The 16,416-nt window shown below is 37.5% G+C and overlaps 1 protein-coding gene and 1 long non-coding RNA gene across 5 annotated transcripts in view; both read right to left on the bottom strand.

Moving 5' to 3' along the window:
- Nucleotides 1–2,053: 2,053 nt before the first annotated feature.
- Nucleotides 2,054–16,416, bottom strand: part of CSNK1A1 (casein kinase 1 alpha 1) — a 57,744-nt gene continuing 43,381 nt past the window's right edge. For 2 of the 4 annotated variants that reach the window (XM_003266626.4, XM_003266624.4), the window contains 3 exons: nt 14,774–14,880; nt 13,177–13,325; nt 2,054–4,580 (listed from right to left, as the gene is read on the bottom strand). In XM_003266626.4, coding sequence (XP_003266674.1) covers nt 4,573–4,580; nt 13,177–13,325; nt 14,774–14,880 — 264 coding nt within the window. In that variant the 3' untranslated portion in view covers nt 2,054–4,572. The remainder of the gene's footprint in view (nt 4,581–13,176; nt 13,326–14,773; nt 14,881–16,416) is intronic. The other 2 variants (XM_003266625.4, XM_030826758.1) reach the window with 1 other exon arrangement.
- LOC115838031 lies at nt 5,161–10,518 on the bottom strand. The gene is made up of 2 exons (XR_004033110.1): nt 8,739–10,518; nt 5,161–7,010 (listed from the first exon to the last, which is right to left on the bottom strand). It is a non-coding gene; the product is annotated as an uncharacterized LOC115838031 (long non-coding RNA).

Below are 16,416 nucleotides of genomic sequence, written 5' to 3'. Positions count from 1 at the left end.
TATGTTGAAAACAGCTGCAATTTAAGAAATCCTAGTTGCCCGACCTTCCAGTCATTCAGATTTTAAATCTTTCCAGGCTGCCATCCTATTTGATGTATACTTTTATCTAAGATATTTAGACACTATAAACTACTTTGAAAGGGGAAAGTTAAGGTCTTATAGCACTCAAGCCTGGGCGACAGTGCGAGACCCTGCCTCAAAAAAATAAAGTAAGAGAATATAACTATCTTCCCTCCAACTCTGCTTTGGTATCCTCATATGCAAAATGGAGACAGGATATACTTCACAGGATGCTGATTAGGCAAATACATGTAAAGCACTTAGAATAGTGCATGACACTCAGCAAATGATGGCTAATGTTATCAATCTCTGGGTTTAAAAGGGTGATATAACAAGAGGAGCACCATGGCTTAACTGCATGAAAGCAAGTAAATCAGGTTTAGGTCTTGGCTCTATAAAGCTTACCAACTGCCAACATGCCTTGCCTTGGGCAGCCCCACTCTTCTGAAACAGTTCTTTTAACTGTTTCTTATTGCTGTTATGAGGAATAAAAGAGATGACATACATTAAGGATTCTGACAACTATAGTTTGCAAAATGGTGATTTTTCTAACACATAAATCCTTTCACCTTAAATTAGCTGACATTCAAGTTAGAGCTTTCTCTTCTCTCCATTTTTAAGTCAACGTGGAATCATGGTACCTTATTCAGTGAGTTGTAATGTTGCTACCAGTTTATTTTGATAATTGACACAAATTTAGCAAGTATAAATCCTTCAAGTGGCTCCTGTGCCCTTTTGACATGTATCCACCTTTTTGTTGTTGAGACGGAGTCTCGCTGCAACGCCCAGGCTGGAGTGCAGTGGTGCAATCTCAGCTCACTGCAACCTCCGTCTCCCGGGTTCAAGCGATTCTTCTGCCTTAGCCTCCTGAGAAGCTGGGATTACAGGTGCCTGCCACCACACCAGGCTAATTTTTGTATTTTTAGTAGAGACAGGGTTTCACTATGTTGGCCAGGCTGGTCTTGAACTCCTGTCCACTTCGGCCTCCCAAAGTGCTGGAATCACAGGCGTGAGCCACCGCTCCTGGCCATCCACCTTTTTTTTTTTGAAATTTCCTTTGTGGCACCATAATAGAATGTTCCAGGTTCATCTCATATTTCTCCATCCCAGGAGCCATTATTACTCTACTTTTGAGTATGTCCTCAAAACTGGTCTAACAAGTCATTTCAGAAAATAATTTCACTTCAACAATACACTGCTTGTTGATTCAACACAAACTGCATGGGCTGCTTAGATCAATTTACACTTGGTTCATCGCCATCTTTGGCTGTTTCAAACATACACTGCTAAAAAAAGATTGTCATTAAGAATATTACAATAGAAGTGGAAGTTTTGAGGAGAAAGAAAATCCCCCAAAATGTAAGCAATGGTAATAATGCATTTAAAGTATAGTCTCACAAAGTCTCACTTAAGAGAGCAGCACACCCAGGACACATATATTGATCTGCTGACACCACTTCTTTACTATACTTCATATAGAGGTCCTCACATCTTGATTTACATGGTTATAACTGCTTAAAAACTGGCAAAGAGAAAACCTAAAATAATGCTTTATACCAGTTTGAGTCAGAACCAAACTGTTCCAGACTAGTTGGAAAACGACCCAGGAACTCACCTGCATTAAATGCTGAATTTAACTGAGCTAAAAATGTCTAGGCCATCCCTTCTTAGAATTCCCATGACTCATTCTAGTCAAGGGCTATAAGAACATATTCCTTAATAGTTCAGCAAACTTTAGGGAAAACTAGCTCACTGTCTTGGGTTCTAAAGTCCTTTTGTTTGACTATTTTTATTATAATGAAATTAAACTTATGACTATTACAGTATGCTCAGCTTAAAACATTTATGAGTACTGCAAGGACTAACAGAAACAGGAAAAATCTTAATAAAAATATTTGTTGATGGGAAATCATTGTGAAAGCAAACCTCCAAATATTCATTTGTAAGCCGTAAGAGGATAAGCACAACCATATGGGAGGAGATAACCAGTCTCTCCCTTCATATATATTCTTTTTTATTTCTTGTTATACCTTCCCAAAACAGAGACATTCAACAGTAGTTAGAATGGCCATCTCCCAACATTTTAAAAAAAACTGCACCCCCCAATGGGTGAACAAAGTAAAGAGTAGTAACCTAGAGTTCAGCTGAGTAAGCCACTGTGGAGCCTTAAGTGGTGAGGTCTTCCAATTTCAGAGTGATGTGTCTTCAACTTGTATCATTTTAGCGGAAAAACATAATTTAATTTTGGTGAAATGAGATTCATCTCGCAACAGGATTAGTAACAGCATTCACTGAATTTCACATTCTTCTTTTGTGAACAGTGAAGAAAATGAATGGTAGCTAGAAGATCAATGGGATTCCAGCTCCAGCTGCAGATGGAATGACGATATACCAGGACAAAAAACACCTATATTTTGATTTACAAAGCTAACAGCAGTTTTAAATCTGCAACTTAATTACAGACCAACTACACCACAACCTTTTCAAATGGCAAAAATACAAAAAAGTGTTACAAAAATATTTCAGAAAAAGTGCATAGTCTAAGTGCATAGTAAATAAAAGCACTGAAAAATATCTTGCTAGAGGGAGTTCAGCCTGGAAGTTATTACCAAAGCTAAACATTTTTATTTTACACAAACTATACTCAAAAATAGCTTTATGAGACCGATTTCTGGCTAAAAGTATCAAAGGGTTTATTAGTCAAGAAACAAATACCTCAACCGACAAGGGTGGATAGAAAAGAAACAAAGAAGCTGCCTACCCCAAAAGTTCAGACTTAATAAAATTTCTTCAGTATTACGGTACTAATATCCCTTAATGGCAGAATGTGATAATCATGGAATTAATTATTGCTAAAGTAGTTTTCAAATAAAAAAAAGAAAAAAGAAAACAAAACAAATTAAACTTTGACACAATCTGACCAAACACGTGTCAATTTACAATTTCAAGGTTATTTTACAAAATACCTACATTTACACAATAGGCTCCCGGCAGCATTTCCAGACAAATGTTCTTTTAATTTATCCTGACATGCCATAAATGAATAAATTACACTATTTAAAAATTATCATCAGTAAGTTTTCCTTTCTCATGGGTCAGAGAAAAAGAAATGAGCGTGCAAAGAAGATTGAGAGGAAGCGCACGCACACGGATAACTTGAAGAAGCAGGAGGGGCTGGGGAGGGTCAACAATCATTGAACCTCACACAGTGTGATGCTCTCCAAGGGTGAAAGTCAACTGCTTATAGCCATTTCAAAAGTATTTTAAAGAAAAATGTTTTGTAGGGAAACCCTTTAATGCTTTCATTTTTATTCAAAATCAGTCCAGCTGCTAGTCAGCGAGCAGCAGCTACAATACCAAGTTCTGGCAGTTGCAGTACTAGATATTGTGCCTGCAAGTCATAAAAAAAAAAAAAAAAGAAAAAAATGAAAGAATGCCTTTCCCCTTCAGACAAAAGAATTACTTTTTTCATTTTTCTTAAAAAAAAGAGGAAAAGTTATAACACGAAACCTAAATTGACTTGCAAAGGAATACCATGTAACAAATGGCTTGAAGTAGTCTATCAAAAAATTGGGGAGATTTTTATTTTAATAGTGAGTCAGCAAGGCATTTTTTTGTTGTTTAAAAAAAATCTCATTTCCTTACAGAAACAGTTTTTAGTTTTTAATGAACTTGTAAACAAAAAAGCTCCCATTTCAAAATAAAAACAAAATCCCAGATCATATAGATGTTTACAGTGATTACATTTATCTAAGCAACATACATACATGTTCAGTTGTAAGATGTTAACTAAATTTCTGTGACAAATATGCTTTTCTTTTTTTAATACCAAGAACATTATAGAGTTAATGCAGAGTCCTAAGGATAATCTAGTAGTCACTAAGTTTTTCTTAAGTCTTCACTTTAGATGCTGTTATTTCTAGCACAATTAAGCAGGCAGAGTCTTTCATATGCTCAAACACTGGAATCTTTGGTTGCTACCATATCAGCTGGCTTGCAGACAAGAAGCCAACCATTTTAAGAATGTTTTAAGTGAACAACTTGCAAACCCCAGGGATGGAAAAACCCTAAGAATGCACAATTGTGAGCATTTACAACCATCACAACTGTGGCTGAAGACTGTTCATGCCGTTCTTCTGAAATGAGATCTCAAAGCAGTATAGTTCAAAACAAAAGGTTTTAACAAAAAATTGGCATATGCACAATTTCTCCACCAATTTTTGTGTGTCAACCATTTAGTTAACTTTTCCACTTGAAAAAATGCAATAGAAAACCGGACACCATGTTTCACTATCTCAGTTAATATTCACAATTACAGCGGCTACAACTCAGGATACAGCATCACCAATGCTGCCCAGAGTCAGTTTATACTGAAATTAAGTTCTTTACACCAAGTAAATGGTTGTCCACAACCACTGGCTAGTGTACATATGAACTAAAATTTCTAGATTTGGGGAGAAACAAATGCTGCTCCGATCATCTGCTCTGCTTCTTCTGTTCCTCAGTTCATGCTTAGAAACCTGGTAAAAAATCAAAACAAAAAAAAAAAGTTAAAATTCCAAGTTAAAAATTTTAAATTACACCCAAAATATGGAAATTGGGTGGAACTGGGCCAATAATTATAGTGGCTCATGTTATTTCGTCTCTTGTGAAAAGTATTAGCTCAACTTTTTAAAACAGAAAAACATGAATCTATACTTAAAACGAATTTTTTCTGTTTTGAATGACTCTAGGAAGGAGGGGTACAGTGAATTCAAAGCCTCTCAGCATACTAAAATAATTATTAGTAGTTCAAATGAGCATGTTTCTGCATTTTTAGTACCCAGAACATATTAGGCATTCACATATTTATCAAATCAATGAAAAACAGATTGCTTTGCTTTAACTAAAGAATACAATTTTAATCCTACCATGAGCACAAATTATTTCTGACACAAATTAAAACGGTAAGCTTTAATAATAAATGCATTCAAGGCATAATTATCTGTATTATTTTACTAAAGACCTGAGAAGCATGTAATTTCTGTAGAGAAACCTTGGATAGACCTTTAAAACTTCTTTACCAGCCGCATTAGAAAGACTGTTTTGTGACTCATTTAAAAATGTAAGCAAGTGATGCTTTTTTGGCTTTATTTACTTCTCAAGCCTACACATTCTACAAATACTTCCCTCCTCCACCCCAAGTAGACCCTAGGGCCTCTACATAGGCCCTAGGCCAAGTTTGAATACAAGAAGCCTCAGGTCATAACCAAACTTTATCTACAGCTAAAGGCAAAGGGAGAAAATATGCCTGTCCAACAGCAATAGCCTGAAAATCTCTTAAGCACCGTTTTTCCTCTCACCAGACACCCACTCTGAGGCACCAATGCCCCTTTGTCTACCTCCTTACAAATGAGCTAGAAACTATAGCTCGTTCTAGCCCACTCCAATCAATCCTCACTTTTTCAGCCCAGGTCATGTTTTCTTCAATCATAAACTGCTCCTTTCTTTTTAGTTCTTTTTTCTTTTTTGGAGACAGAGTCTCGCTCTGTCACCCAGGCTGGAGGGCAGTGGCATGATCTTGGCTCACTGCAACCTCTGCCTCCTGGGTTCAAGCGATTCTCCTGCCTCAGCCTCCTGAGTAGCTGGGACTACAGGTGCCTGCCACCATGCCTGGCTAATTTTTGTATTTATAGTAGAGACACGGTTTCACTGTGTTGGCCAGGCTGGTCTCAAACTCCTGACCTCGTGATCCACCCGCCATGGCCTCCCAAAGTGTGGGGGTTACAGGTGGGAACCACCATGCCTGGCCTCTTTTACTTTTTAAACATTTGTTGGGCCATCTCCCATGGGCTTTGTGGGAGAAACAAAATAATTCTATTTATTTCTTATGCATATATGCTCTTTTTTGGGGAGGGGGGGAATAACAGCAAACATACAACACAGTAGGTACATAATAGATCTTTGTTGCCTGGGTACTAAGTCCATAAGCAGCAAATGCCAAAAATGAAAGATAACAAAACTTTGAGAATATACTTCACCATAGGGAATATCATTTGATGCATGTTATTAAGAAGTATTAGCGAGGTAAACCTTTCTTTTAAAGGTTGTCAAACCAAACCTTAATAAAAATCTGACTATACCCTGTGACCAAATTTCAACTTTAAAATACAGGAAACATTTCAAGCTTCTTGTTTGGGAGTTTAAAAAAGAAAGAAAGTACAATATAGGATAAGCTATGCAGGTTAAGAAACTAAGGATTGAACAGAAATTAAACAGATTAAACAGGATTAAACAGAATTTCCCCATCAGGATTTGGTTTCAAGTCCTGCAATTCTTCTTAAACATGATTTAAAAAACGTATTTTCACAACTACTAAAATTGCTGGGTTTTATCATAGTTTTCTTATGTAATCATATTAAACTAATTGTTATGGTGAATACACCAAATGGCTTTCAGAGGGAAAACCACCATCACTAACAAACTAAAATGGAAACATGCTACATTGTCAGTCAAAATACAAGGAAACTCTTGTGCCTTTAATAACAGGAAAACTTTAGAATATATCTGTACATCTTTTGACCTGTTATCTGAGGAATTGCTGAGTCAATAAATGATTACAATTGTTTAGAAACTGGTAAAAGGCTACCCTAACAATATTCTTGGTAGAAAAGAGCAGTCAAATCCAGCTTTAACTCTTCAGATGGGTCAATGGTATGACATTCCAGCCAGGGATCAACATTTCTCCAGTGAATTGTCCTAAGATGTTACTGAAGTATATTTAGGAAAAAACCTCAATAGGAATATTCAACAGGTATTCAACATTCAGTCTTCAAGTACTAAGCATTCTTTTCCCCAATATTAGTCTTTGGTTTTTATCTTGCGCATTAGGTGGCTTATCCAGGCTTCCAAGAGTTCAAGAACCCATCTTCACTGTAACATCAGTTAAAATGAGGAACGAATCCCTTTTCCTAAAAAAAAAAAAAAGGAGGGGGGGCGGGGAGTTAAAACAGAGCTGGAGGATGTGATGCTTAAAAAATTAATAGCTTAATTAAATTTCAAATCTGCAAAAAGGAAAAAAAAGTTTATTTTTATATAACTAACAAGGATATTCTATCCCTGCCCGCCACCCAATCTGAAATCTAAAATGTATGCTCTGGCCCAGATGAGGTGGCTCACATCTGTAATGCTAACACTTTGGGAGGCTGAGGCAGGAAGATCACTTAAAGCCAGGAGTTCCAAATAAACCTGGGCAACATAGTGAGACTTTGTCTATAAAAAACATAAACAAAAGATATGCTTTTTTTTTTTTTTTGAGATGAGGTCTTGCTGTTATGTTGCCCAGGCTGGACTTAAACTCCTGGGCTCAGGAGATCCCACACCTCAGCCTCCCCACTATCTGTTCTTATTTATGCAAATTAATTTCAAATGTTTTCGACTTTTTAAATAGAACCAGAAACTAGTTCAAAGGGATATTTACGTAGTAGTAAGGTTTGTAAGTTTGTGATGGGCTTTTGAAACTTAGGATCCCTTCACGCTACAAGACAACTTTTCAAAAGTTATTTTGAAAATATTAATTATGCTATGTCATTTATACTAACTTTTCCTATAACATGGTTGTGGTTTTCTTTTTCTTTTTCTTTTTTTTTTTTGAGACGGAGTCTCGCTCTGTCTCCCAGGCTGGAGTACAGTGGCGCGATCTCCGCCCACTGCAAGCTCCGTCTCCTGGGTTCACGCCATTCTCCTGCCTCAGCCTCTCGAGTAGCTGGGACTAGTCACGTGCCACCACATCCAGCTAATTTTTTTTTTTTTTTTTTTTTTTTTTTTTTTTTTTGAGGCAGAGTCTCACTCTGTCGCCCAGGCTGGAGTGCAGTGACGCGATCTTGGCTCACTGCAAGCTCCACCTCCTGGGTTCACGCCATTCTCCTGCCTCAGCCTCCCAAGTATCTGGGACTATAGGCGCCCGCCACCACGCCGGGCTAATTTTTTGTATTTTTAGTACAGATGGGGTTTCACCATGTTAGCCAGGATGGTCTCAATATCCTGACCTTGTCATCCGCCCGCCTCGGCCTCCCAAAGTGCTGGGATTACAGGCATGAGCCACCGCGCCCGGCCCCAGCTAATTTTTTGTATTTTTAGTAGAGACAGGGTTTCACTGTGTTAGCCAGGATGGTCTCAATCTCCTGACCTCATGATCTGCCCGCCTTGGCCTCCCAAACTGCTGGGATTACAGAAGCGAGCCACCACGCCTGGCCTTTTTTTTTTCTTTTTTTCTTTTTTTTTTTTAATTATTTAAAATAGAGATGAAGTCTCCCTATGTTGTCCGGATGGTTCTCAAAATCCTGAGCTCAAGTGATCTTCCCATCTAGCCTCAAAAAGGCTGGGATTATAGGAGTGAGCCACAGTGCCTGGCTGCTTGTGTGGTTCTGTTGGTTGCACAGAATTAAGTTTGGAGAATTTTAAATCAAATTGGCAATATCTAAAGTTAAAGAATAATAATAATAAAAAAACCTGTAATAACTCTTCCTTCCCTGCAGAAACTAAAAGAGTATTTAATGGGAAAGATAAATGACAATTTTAAGTATAGGAGGTATACATTATTCCTAAACTGCATTAAAAAACAGACTGAATTCTGTTGTCTTCCTTATAACAGAATTCATTCTGCTATACATTTCTGATGTTCTGGAGTTTTAAAATACCTGTTTATAATTGATTCTTTCCCCAGCTGGTAGATGGTCTGCATTCATCACCGAGTCACAGCAATGCTGTATTCTTCTAGGTCTTCTAACAGTTGTGCTATCATCCAGATGATCTAACAAGTTGCAGAATTTGAAGGTCCAGCAGTCTTGGAGACATGGACTCCAGATGACCACAAACCAACTCTTGCACCTTCATCGGCATTTCCTGTTGGGTTATTTAGATCTTTCCAGCTTTACTGTCCACAGCAAAAAAAAAAAAAAAAAGCTGACAAAAATTCAAGATTTCAGCAAGAAGATGCGGTTCCCTGGTACTTCTTAGAATTGAGTGTATTCAGAGCAGCGTGTTCAGACTGTCCAGGTATTTCAAGATCTTCCCCTGTGATGTGGGTGTGCTGCTGAGTGACCAGCACGTTCCTAGCAGCAATTGGTGAAGTCAGAAAAAGTCAAACTAGACATAAATGGTAGATGCAGCCCAGTAAAATTGGAAGGTAATTCAAGGAAGACTGTGGACATGGTAGGTCAACGTGATAGAAAAATAATATTTGTAATCTCCTCTGAATGTCAACACTTTGATAGCTGTGTATATTATTATGATAAAACTCCACTTAGTAACTATGGTTAGGGTAGTAAACAGATGGGTTAAGATGCTGCAAGTACAGAATAGTAGAATTATCCAAGAATCCACCTTTGGGTTCACTACCTTCTGAAATTCTCCCCCACCTCTACCTGCCCTCAATTAAAGAAACACTGAACTTCATTAGATTTTGAATGTCCTAAAAATATTTCACTTTTCTTTACTTATTTTTAATATCTTGAAAAATACTTTTTTGATAATCACATACAGTCAAAGGGAGTGAAATAAATTTCGAAGTGTGTTGGGTGTGAATCTTACGTATTTTTCTTGGGAACATGAATAAAAACAGTAATTATAATCTTGTAGTAATTGAACATTAAAAACTAGTACAGATAATAATTGGCATAAAGAGAAGTCTTTTGATGGATATTGGAATGGAGCATATGAAAAGATCTAAAGAATATAAGGAAGTCTGCCTATTATTTAATAGGCCCACATTAGCTAGATAAGCCAGACTTAAAGAATCTTTAAACATTCTTAGTAAGTTATTAAAATAACACCATTTTTACTGAAGAAATATCAGATATATTTTTCAAAAATTACCATATAAAACATTAGTAAATGCTACCATTTTGGGGATTTTCCTACATTAGAGATTTACTTGCTTAAAATACACTTATGAAACTTGGTTCAATAATACTAAATCCTCTGAAAGTTTAACTCTGTGAAGAGTAATAAAATGCATTTAAAAAGCACTTTCTAAAAATTCCTTGTTGTGACACAGGGTCTCATCTGTTGCCCAGGCTGGAGTGCAGTGGCATGATCACAGCTCTCATTGCAGCCTCAACCTCCAGGGCTCAGGTGATACTCCCACCTCAGCCTCCAAACACAGCTGGGATCACAGGCACTCACCACTGTGCCTGGCTTTTTTTTTTTTTTTTTGGGTTGGGGAGGATGTTGCAGGGAGCTGGGACAGGGACTTACTATGTGGCCCAGGCAAGTCTAGAACTCTTAGGGTCAAGCAATCCTCCCACCTCAGCCTCCCAAATGTGTTGGAATAACAAGCATGAGCCACTGCGCTTGTCCTAAAGTTTTTAACTAGAAAAACCCAGTAGGATGTTTTCATCATTATTAAAACGATTTATTGGGATCAATGTATCATTGAGCTGTATGAGTTCCTTTTTTTTTTTTTTTTTTTTTTTTTGAGACAAGAGTCTCACTCTATCACCCAGGCTGGAGTGCAGTGGCACAATCTTGGCTCACTGCAACCTCCACCTCCCAGGTTCAAGCAATTCTCCTGCCTCAGCCTCCCAAATAGCTGGGACCACAGGTGCATGCCACCACACCGGGCTAATTTTTGTATTTTTTGTAGAGATGGGTTTTCACCATGTTGGCCAGACTCTCAAACTCCTGGCCTCAAGTGATCTGCTTGCCTCAGCCTCTCAAAGTGCTGGGATAACCGGCATGAGCCACTGCGCCCAGCTGAGTTATTTCTTAAATAAAAAACCACTACAGTGGACCTTAAGAGACTATGCTTTTAAATGCCCTTGTTACTTAGAGACTGGAAGCAGGAATAACATAGAGGAACTGTTTTCAAACTCCAGAATTCCTAGGAGATTTCTTAAAGGATAACCTGCTGGGCTGGGGGTAGAAGTTAGGGGAATATGTTCCCCATGCTTATTTCATGCCTAAGGCCCGAAGGCCAGCTACATTTTCATGGTTTATGAGAGTTTCATGTAAGATTTGTCTTGAGCACAAAGTTTTGTATTAAAAAAGAAAAATAGAAGATGTCAAAGAGCAAAAAGAAGTCTGTGTTCTGTGAAGTGGCACTTTTCAGTAGCAATTCAGATGTACTGCCTCGGAAGTGTATTTCTGAAAAGCAGTCAATGACATATGATGTGTTTTATGAAAAGCCTAATTTTTCAAGTCCATGTTTATGTGATAATTTGTATGACCATTGTCTCTAACGACGCTATAAAATTTTTATAAGATTTTAAGTTGCTTTTACAAAAAATAGCTACAATACAAAATAGGGATTAAACAAGTTTAATTACGGTTCTTCCCCCCCCCAAAAAAGGAAACTAGCTGAGTGGATCCAACTTCTCATCTTTAAGACCTGGATAGGGCAGGACACAAATTTCTGCTTGTTTATTGAATAAGAGACACACAGTAAACTAACAAAGAAACTAACTCAAAATAAGGTAATTCTTTCTGAAATCTGCTGAATGCCTGAAGTAAAATGTTCTAGGTCAGAAGAGATTTCAATCTAATTTTAGTTATAGAAACTGCAACTTGTGATGATCCTATTATCCCAGCTAGCTTTCAGCAAAATTGGTTTCATTTTGTGAGAAAAAGCAAATACACTATAGGTTGTCAGGTGTAACAAGTCCTTGGGTTAGAGACTCTACTTGGTCTTACCTAAAATGGTAGGACTGTTTTTCAGTGACATTAGCTACATAACACATTATGAACTTCTTGGCACTATGATTAGTTACACAATGATTAGAACACTCAAAAGGGGCAACTATCCCAACTGAGATGCAGAGGCAGAGCACTGTGTGAACATTAGGGTTTGCTATCCTGAGTTTAAATGTCACCATCTGAAAAACCCAACGACAATAAACCTTCAACTTTGAATCCTTCTCAAATACAAAAACATGGAATAGAAGCATCTCAACTTCATTCCTAACAGATAAGCTGCTGGGATGAGGATGACATCAGTTAATAATATTTCTTGAAAAGTATCTTCAGATTAGAATCTATTTTTAAATTATAAAATAGTTTAAATAAAACACTAAAAATGTGAAGCAAAGATTAATCTATAAAGGCCAAGTTCAGACTAGAGCAGTCATTCAGAAATTTAAAAATTAGAAACCAAGAGCCAAATCTTACTTGCCCACTACTTCCAGAAAGTAGGCAGGTATCAGGAGGTAAGCCCCAGAAATGGGAAAAAAAAAACAAAACATGAAAATGGGAGTCAAACTGTATAGCAACAGTGTGCCCTAACAGTTCTACTCCTTACAGGCAGTAAGAGTGCCACAGAAAGGTAGAAAGGAAATAAGACTAGCGGTTTCAATGGCATTTGCCCCAGTTATCTTCAACTTGAAAGGCCTGGCTGCAGACTTCAATTCCACATTAAACCCTGGGAGCCTGATATTTGCAACATTGTAAAAAATCAAGCCAAAAACAAAGGAATCGTTTTGAAATTAAGATCATATGTAGTTAAACTGCAAATAAAAGAATTATTTTTGTGACTAGAAAAGATGTGCTGAGCTTTGCATTTATTTGAGCATTTAAGAGAGAAAATGAGGTGCTCTGCAACTGAGAAGATAAGACACTTTGGGGGTAATGCCAAACTCACCTCTTGAAATTACAACATGTTCACAATTTTCCATTTTAAATGCTAAAGCATTAACATGCAAAATAAAAAATCTTAACATTGTTAGTCTGAAATAAAGTCAAAATATGGCTAACCAAATTCATTATTAGAAATCAACAAGTGTTAGGTCTAGGATTTTGGATTGATTGATTATATTATATTCCCAACACCAAATTTTTGGAAAGCGGGTTAATGAATGAGTAAAAAAGATGCAGTTGTTAAAAAATGACCCAAAATCCCAAGAGAAATGATATAAATATACACACATATATGTATATACAAATACATATACATATATATGAACAAGGACATTTGGGTTTAAAGTTAGTAGTCAAATTTTCCAAGGACGTCTTTTTTTTTTAACACAGAGCCAAATTTTTATGTATTTTAAAACCACCTCCTTGATCTAACACTGTTAGAAATGAATTACCCAATTTTGTATTCAATTTTTTCCCTGTAACGTCACTTGGTTCTTGGCTACTAACCTTTCATGTTACTCTTGGTTTTGTCAGTTTGCTTGCCTGTGGGGGTTTGGGCCTGCTGACCCTGCCCACTGGAAGAGGCTGCCTGCTGTGCTGCTTTCTGCTTTAACATTGTCCAATCAAATGTGTAGTCATACTGATGGTTCAGGGTCCTGGAAAGCATAAAATATTTTAAGTTAATCCTTTAATAACAGAGTCCAGTTATATAACCTACTAACTTTTTAAGACAGTGAGAGCATTTCTTGACACAACCAATATTTCCTCAAGTGTGGCAGCTTCTAAAATATTTATTATAGATGAAAAAGGCAGCATGAAAACTGAAACATGAAATCAAGCTGTCAGTTATCTAGGGGAATACTCATGAGGAGGTACTTCCTAAAAACAAGTAAGAGTAAACATTCAACTGGAAGTTTGGGAATAAGATGTCTGACTGGTGCCTGGGGAAGACACTTTTCTGGGGTTAAAAGATTACCTGAATTCTTTCTTTTCTTTTTTTTTTTTTTTTTTTTTTAAGACCAAGTTTTGCTCTTGTTGCCCAGGCTGGAGTGCAGTGGTGCTATCTCAGCTCACTGAAATCTCCATCTCACAGGTTCAAGCAATTCTCCTGCCTCAGCCTCCTGAGTAGCTGGGATTACAGGCGCCTGCCACCATACCCGGCTAATTTTTGTATTTGTAGCAGAGACGGGGTTTCACCATGTTGGCCAGGCTGGTCTCAAGCTCCTGGCCTCAAGTGATCCACTGCCATCGGCCTCCCAAAGTGCTAGGATTATAGGTGTGAGCCATTGCACCCGGCAGATTACTTGAATTCTTTGTTTTTCTCTTTTTTTTTGAGACAGAGCCTCATTGTCACTGAGGTTGGAATGCACTGGTGGGATCTCAGCTAACTGCAACCTCCGCTTCCCAGGTTCAAGAGATTCTCCTGCCTCAGCCTCCCAAGTCGCTGGGATTAAAGGCGAGCACTACCTCACCCGGCTAATTTTTGTATTTTTAGTAAAGATGGGGCTTCACCATGTTGGGTAGGCTGGTCTCTAACTCCTGACCTCAAGCGATCTGCCCGCCTCGGCCTCCCAAAGTGCTGGGATTACAGGCATGAGCCACCGTACCTGTCCGGATTACCTCAATTCTTACTCTCTTCCAACTAAGAGTTTGAGCCACATGTAATCTATTTCCCCCACTTTTTCAAGACCAGTTCTGGGTTGTGCCTAAGGAACCCTACCCTAGTTTAGGACTGCTACCACTTGATCAGACTCCATGATTATGTGATATTTTAATTGCTTTTTATTTGGTACTGTAACAAAGTTGGAGTGTTCCAGAAGGCACTGACAGCCACTTATATCTAATATGAATTGTAACTATTCTGGAAAAGTTACATTCTACTTTGAGTATGATTCAACTCTCTATTCACTCTAAACTAAAATCACCTATTTACACTACAAATAGAAAAATGCCAAATTAGTCCCAAATAAATCAGTTTCTTAAACCTTTTATTCACGTTAGCTAGATCTGCTTTACTTTAGTATTTATCAGAATGAATTTGTTAGGTAAATTTAACCAATTTCCCTCACAGAGTTTATAATCTTAAAATACCTTAAAAACTGACCTGAAAAGAATGCGGAATAGCTGCCTCAGATACATGTAATCTGGGGCTTCCTCAAAGCGTAGCCCACGACAATAGTTTAAGTACATCGCAAATTCTGCAGGAAACCCCTATAGGTTCAAGGGTTAAATAAAGTTAAAAACAAACATTTCAAGATAGAAAAATAAATGCATTTAAGTACAAGCAAAAAGATATTTTTGGGCGGGATATTTTACCATTTCATAGGAAGATATGAGCGCTAAAATGATGGCTTGGTCTCCTCATAAATTTAAATAAAATTTCATGACCCTACCTACCCTATTACGTACAATATTAGTGGAAGAAATACATATGTTTTTCCCATATAGTGCTTTTCCTACACAGTACTATGTTCATAAATAACTTATATAGCCCACTTACTAAAACCTGTCATTTTATCAAAGTCCCGCCTCTTCATAAACTGTTTTTTTTTTTTAAAGACAGGGTCTCAATCTGGAGGCTGGAGTGCAGTAGTGTAATCTCAGCTTACTGCAACCTCCACCTCCCAGGCTTCAAGCGATCCTCCAATCTCGGCTTCCTGAGTAGTTGGACTACAGGCACGAGCTACCACGCCCAGCTAATTTTTTGTATTTTTTAGTAGAGACAGGGTTTTGTCATATTGCCAAGGATAGTCTCAAATTCCCGAGCTCAAGAGATCTGCCCCGCTTGGCCTCCTCGGTCTCCCACAGTGCTGGGATTACAGGTGTGAGCCACCATGCCCAGACTTCAGAAGTTTCTAAATGGTTGCATGATATTCTACCTAGTATATACATGATTAACTTGTTCTCTATAATTGAACACTTGGATGTATTCTAATTTTTCTCTATTATTAATAATACTGCTAAGTACATCTGTGGGCATAGAATTTTTCCATTTAGCTCCTTAGGAAAGATTCTCAACAATGTATAAACATTTTCAAGGCTCTAGGTATTAGTCACCAAAAGGATTTCCCCAATCAGCAATGTGGAAATACAAAATATTAAAAGAACACAAACCTCTGTATCTCCTCTCCTAGAGTAAATGCCTACGTGGAGAGTGGTAAAGTTAAAGGAGGCAGTCTCTTTCTACAACCTTATGATTTTGAGAAATTTCTCACGTCCTGGAGTTAGGAAGGATAGAATGGAAATGCTTGCAACATTTTTTATTGATTGCACTGATATAAATTGGGTGACCGCTTGAAACATATACATATGCTAAAAGATGTAAAATAATACATATTATACATCTTTCTAAAACTCAACATTTATATACATTTATGGCCTGTGTTAATGGCAAACAGTATGACAAAGAGACCGAAAACAATCTTACCACTTTATAATTACTATCTTAACTCTCACTGATTTCTTCCCTCAACTATTTATTTGTGTACTGCTTTGTACTTAATTTCAGGTATACAATTCTTTCTTGTCTGAAAGACCGTATGGCCTTCTTTTTATGGACGAGATCATGGTTATTCATCATGACACAAATACCTCTCTATTCTAAACTCAAGTGCCTTTCTATGAAGTTGAAAATTTCAGAAAAAATGAGTGTGATTCAAACTGTCTTCTGTATTCCTGTATTGTTGGAGAGCTGCTATTTTGGATTGCTCCAATCTGTCTGCATGTTTCCCTGTTCCTTAATGTACT

The sequence above is a fragment of the Nomascus leucogenys genome, chromosome 2 (assembly GCF_006542625.1).
Source record: "Nomascus leucogenys isolate Asia chromosome 2, Asia_NLE_v1, whole genome shotgun sequence".
Taxonomy (NCBI): Eukaryota; Metazoa; Chordata; class Mammalia; order Primates; family Hylobatidae; genus Nomascus; species Nomascus leucogenys.
The sequence above is the reverse complement of the archived record's forward strand: the minus strand, read 5'-3'. Positions and strand labels throughout refer to the sequence as shown.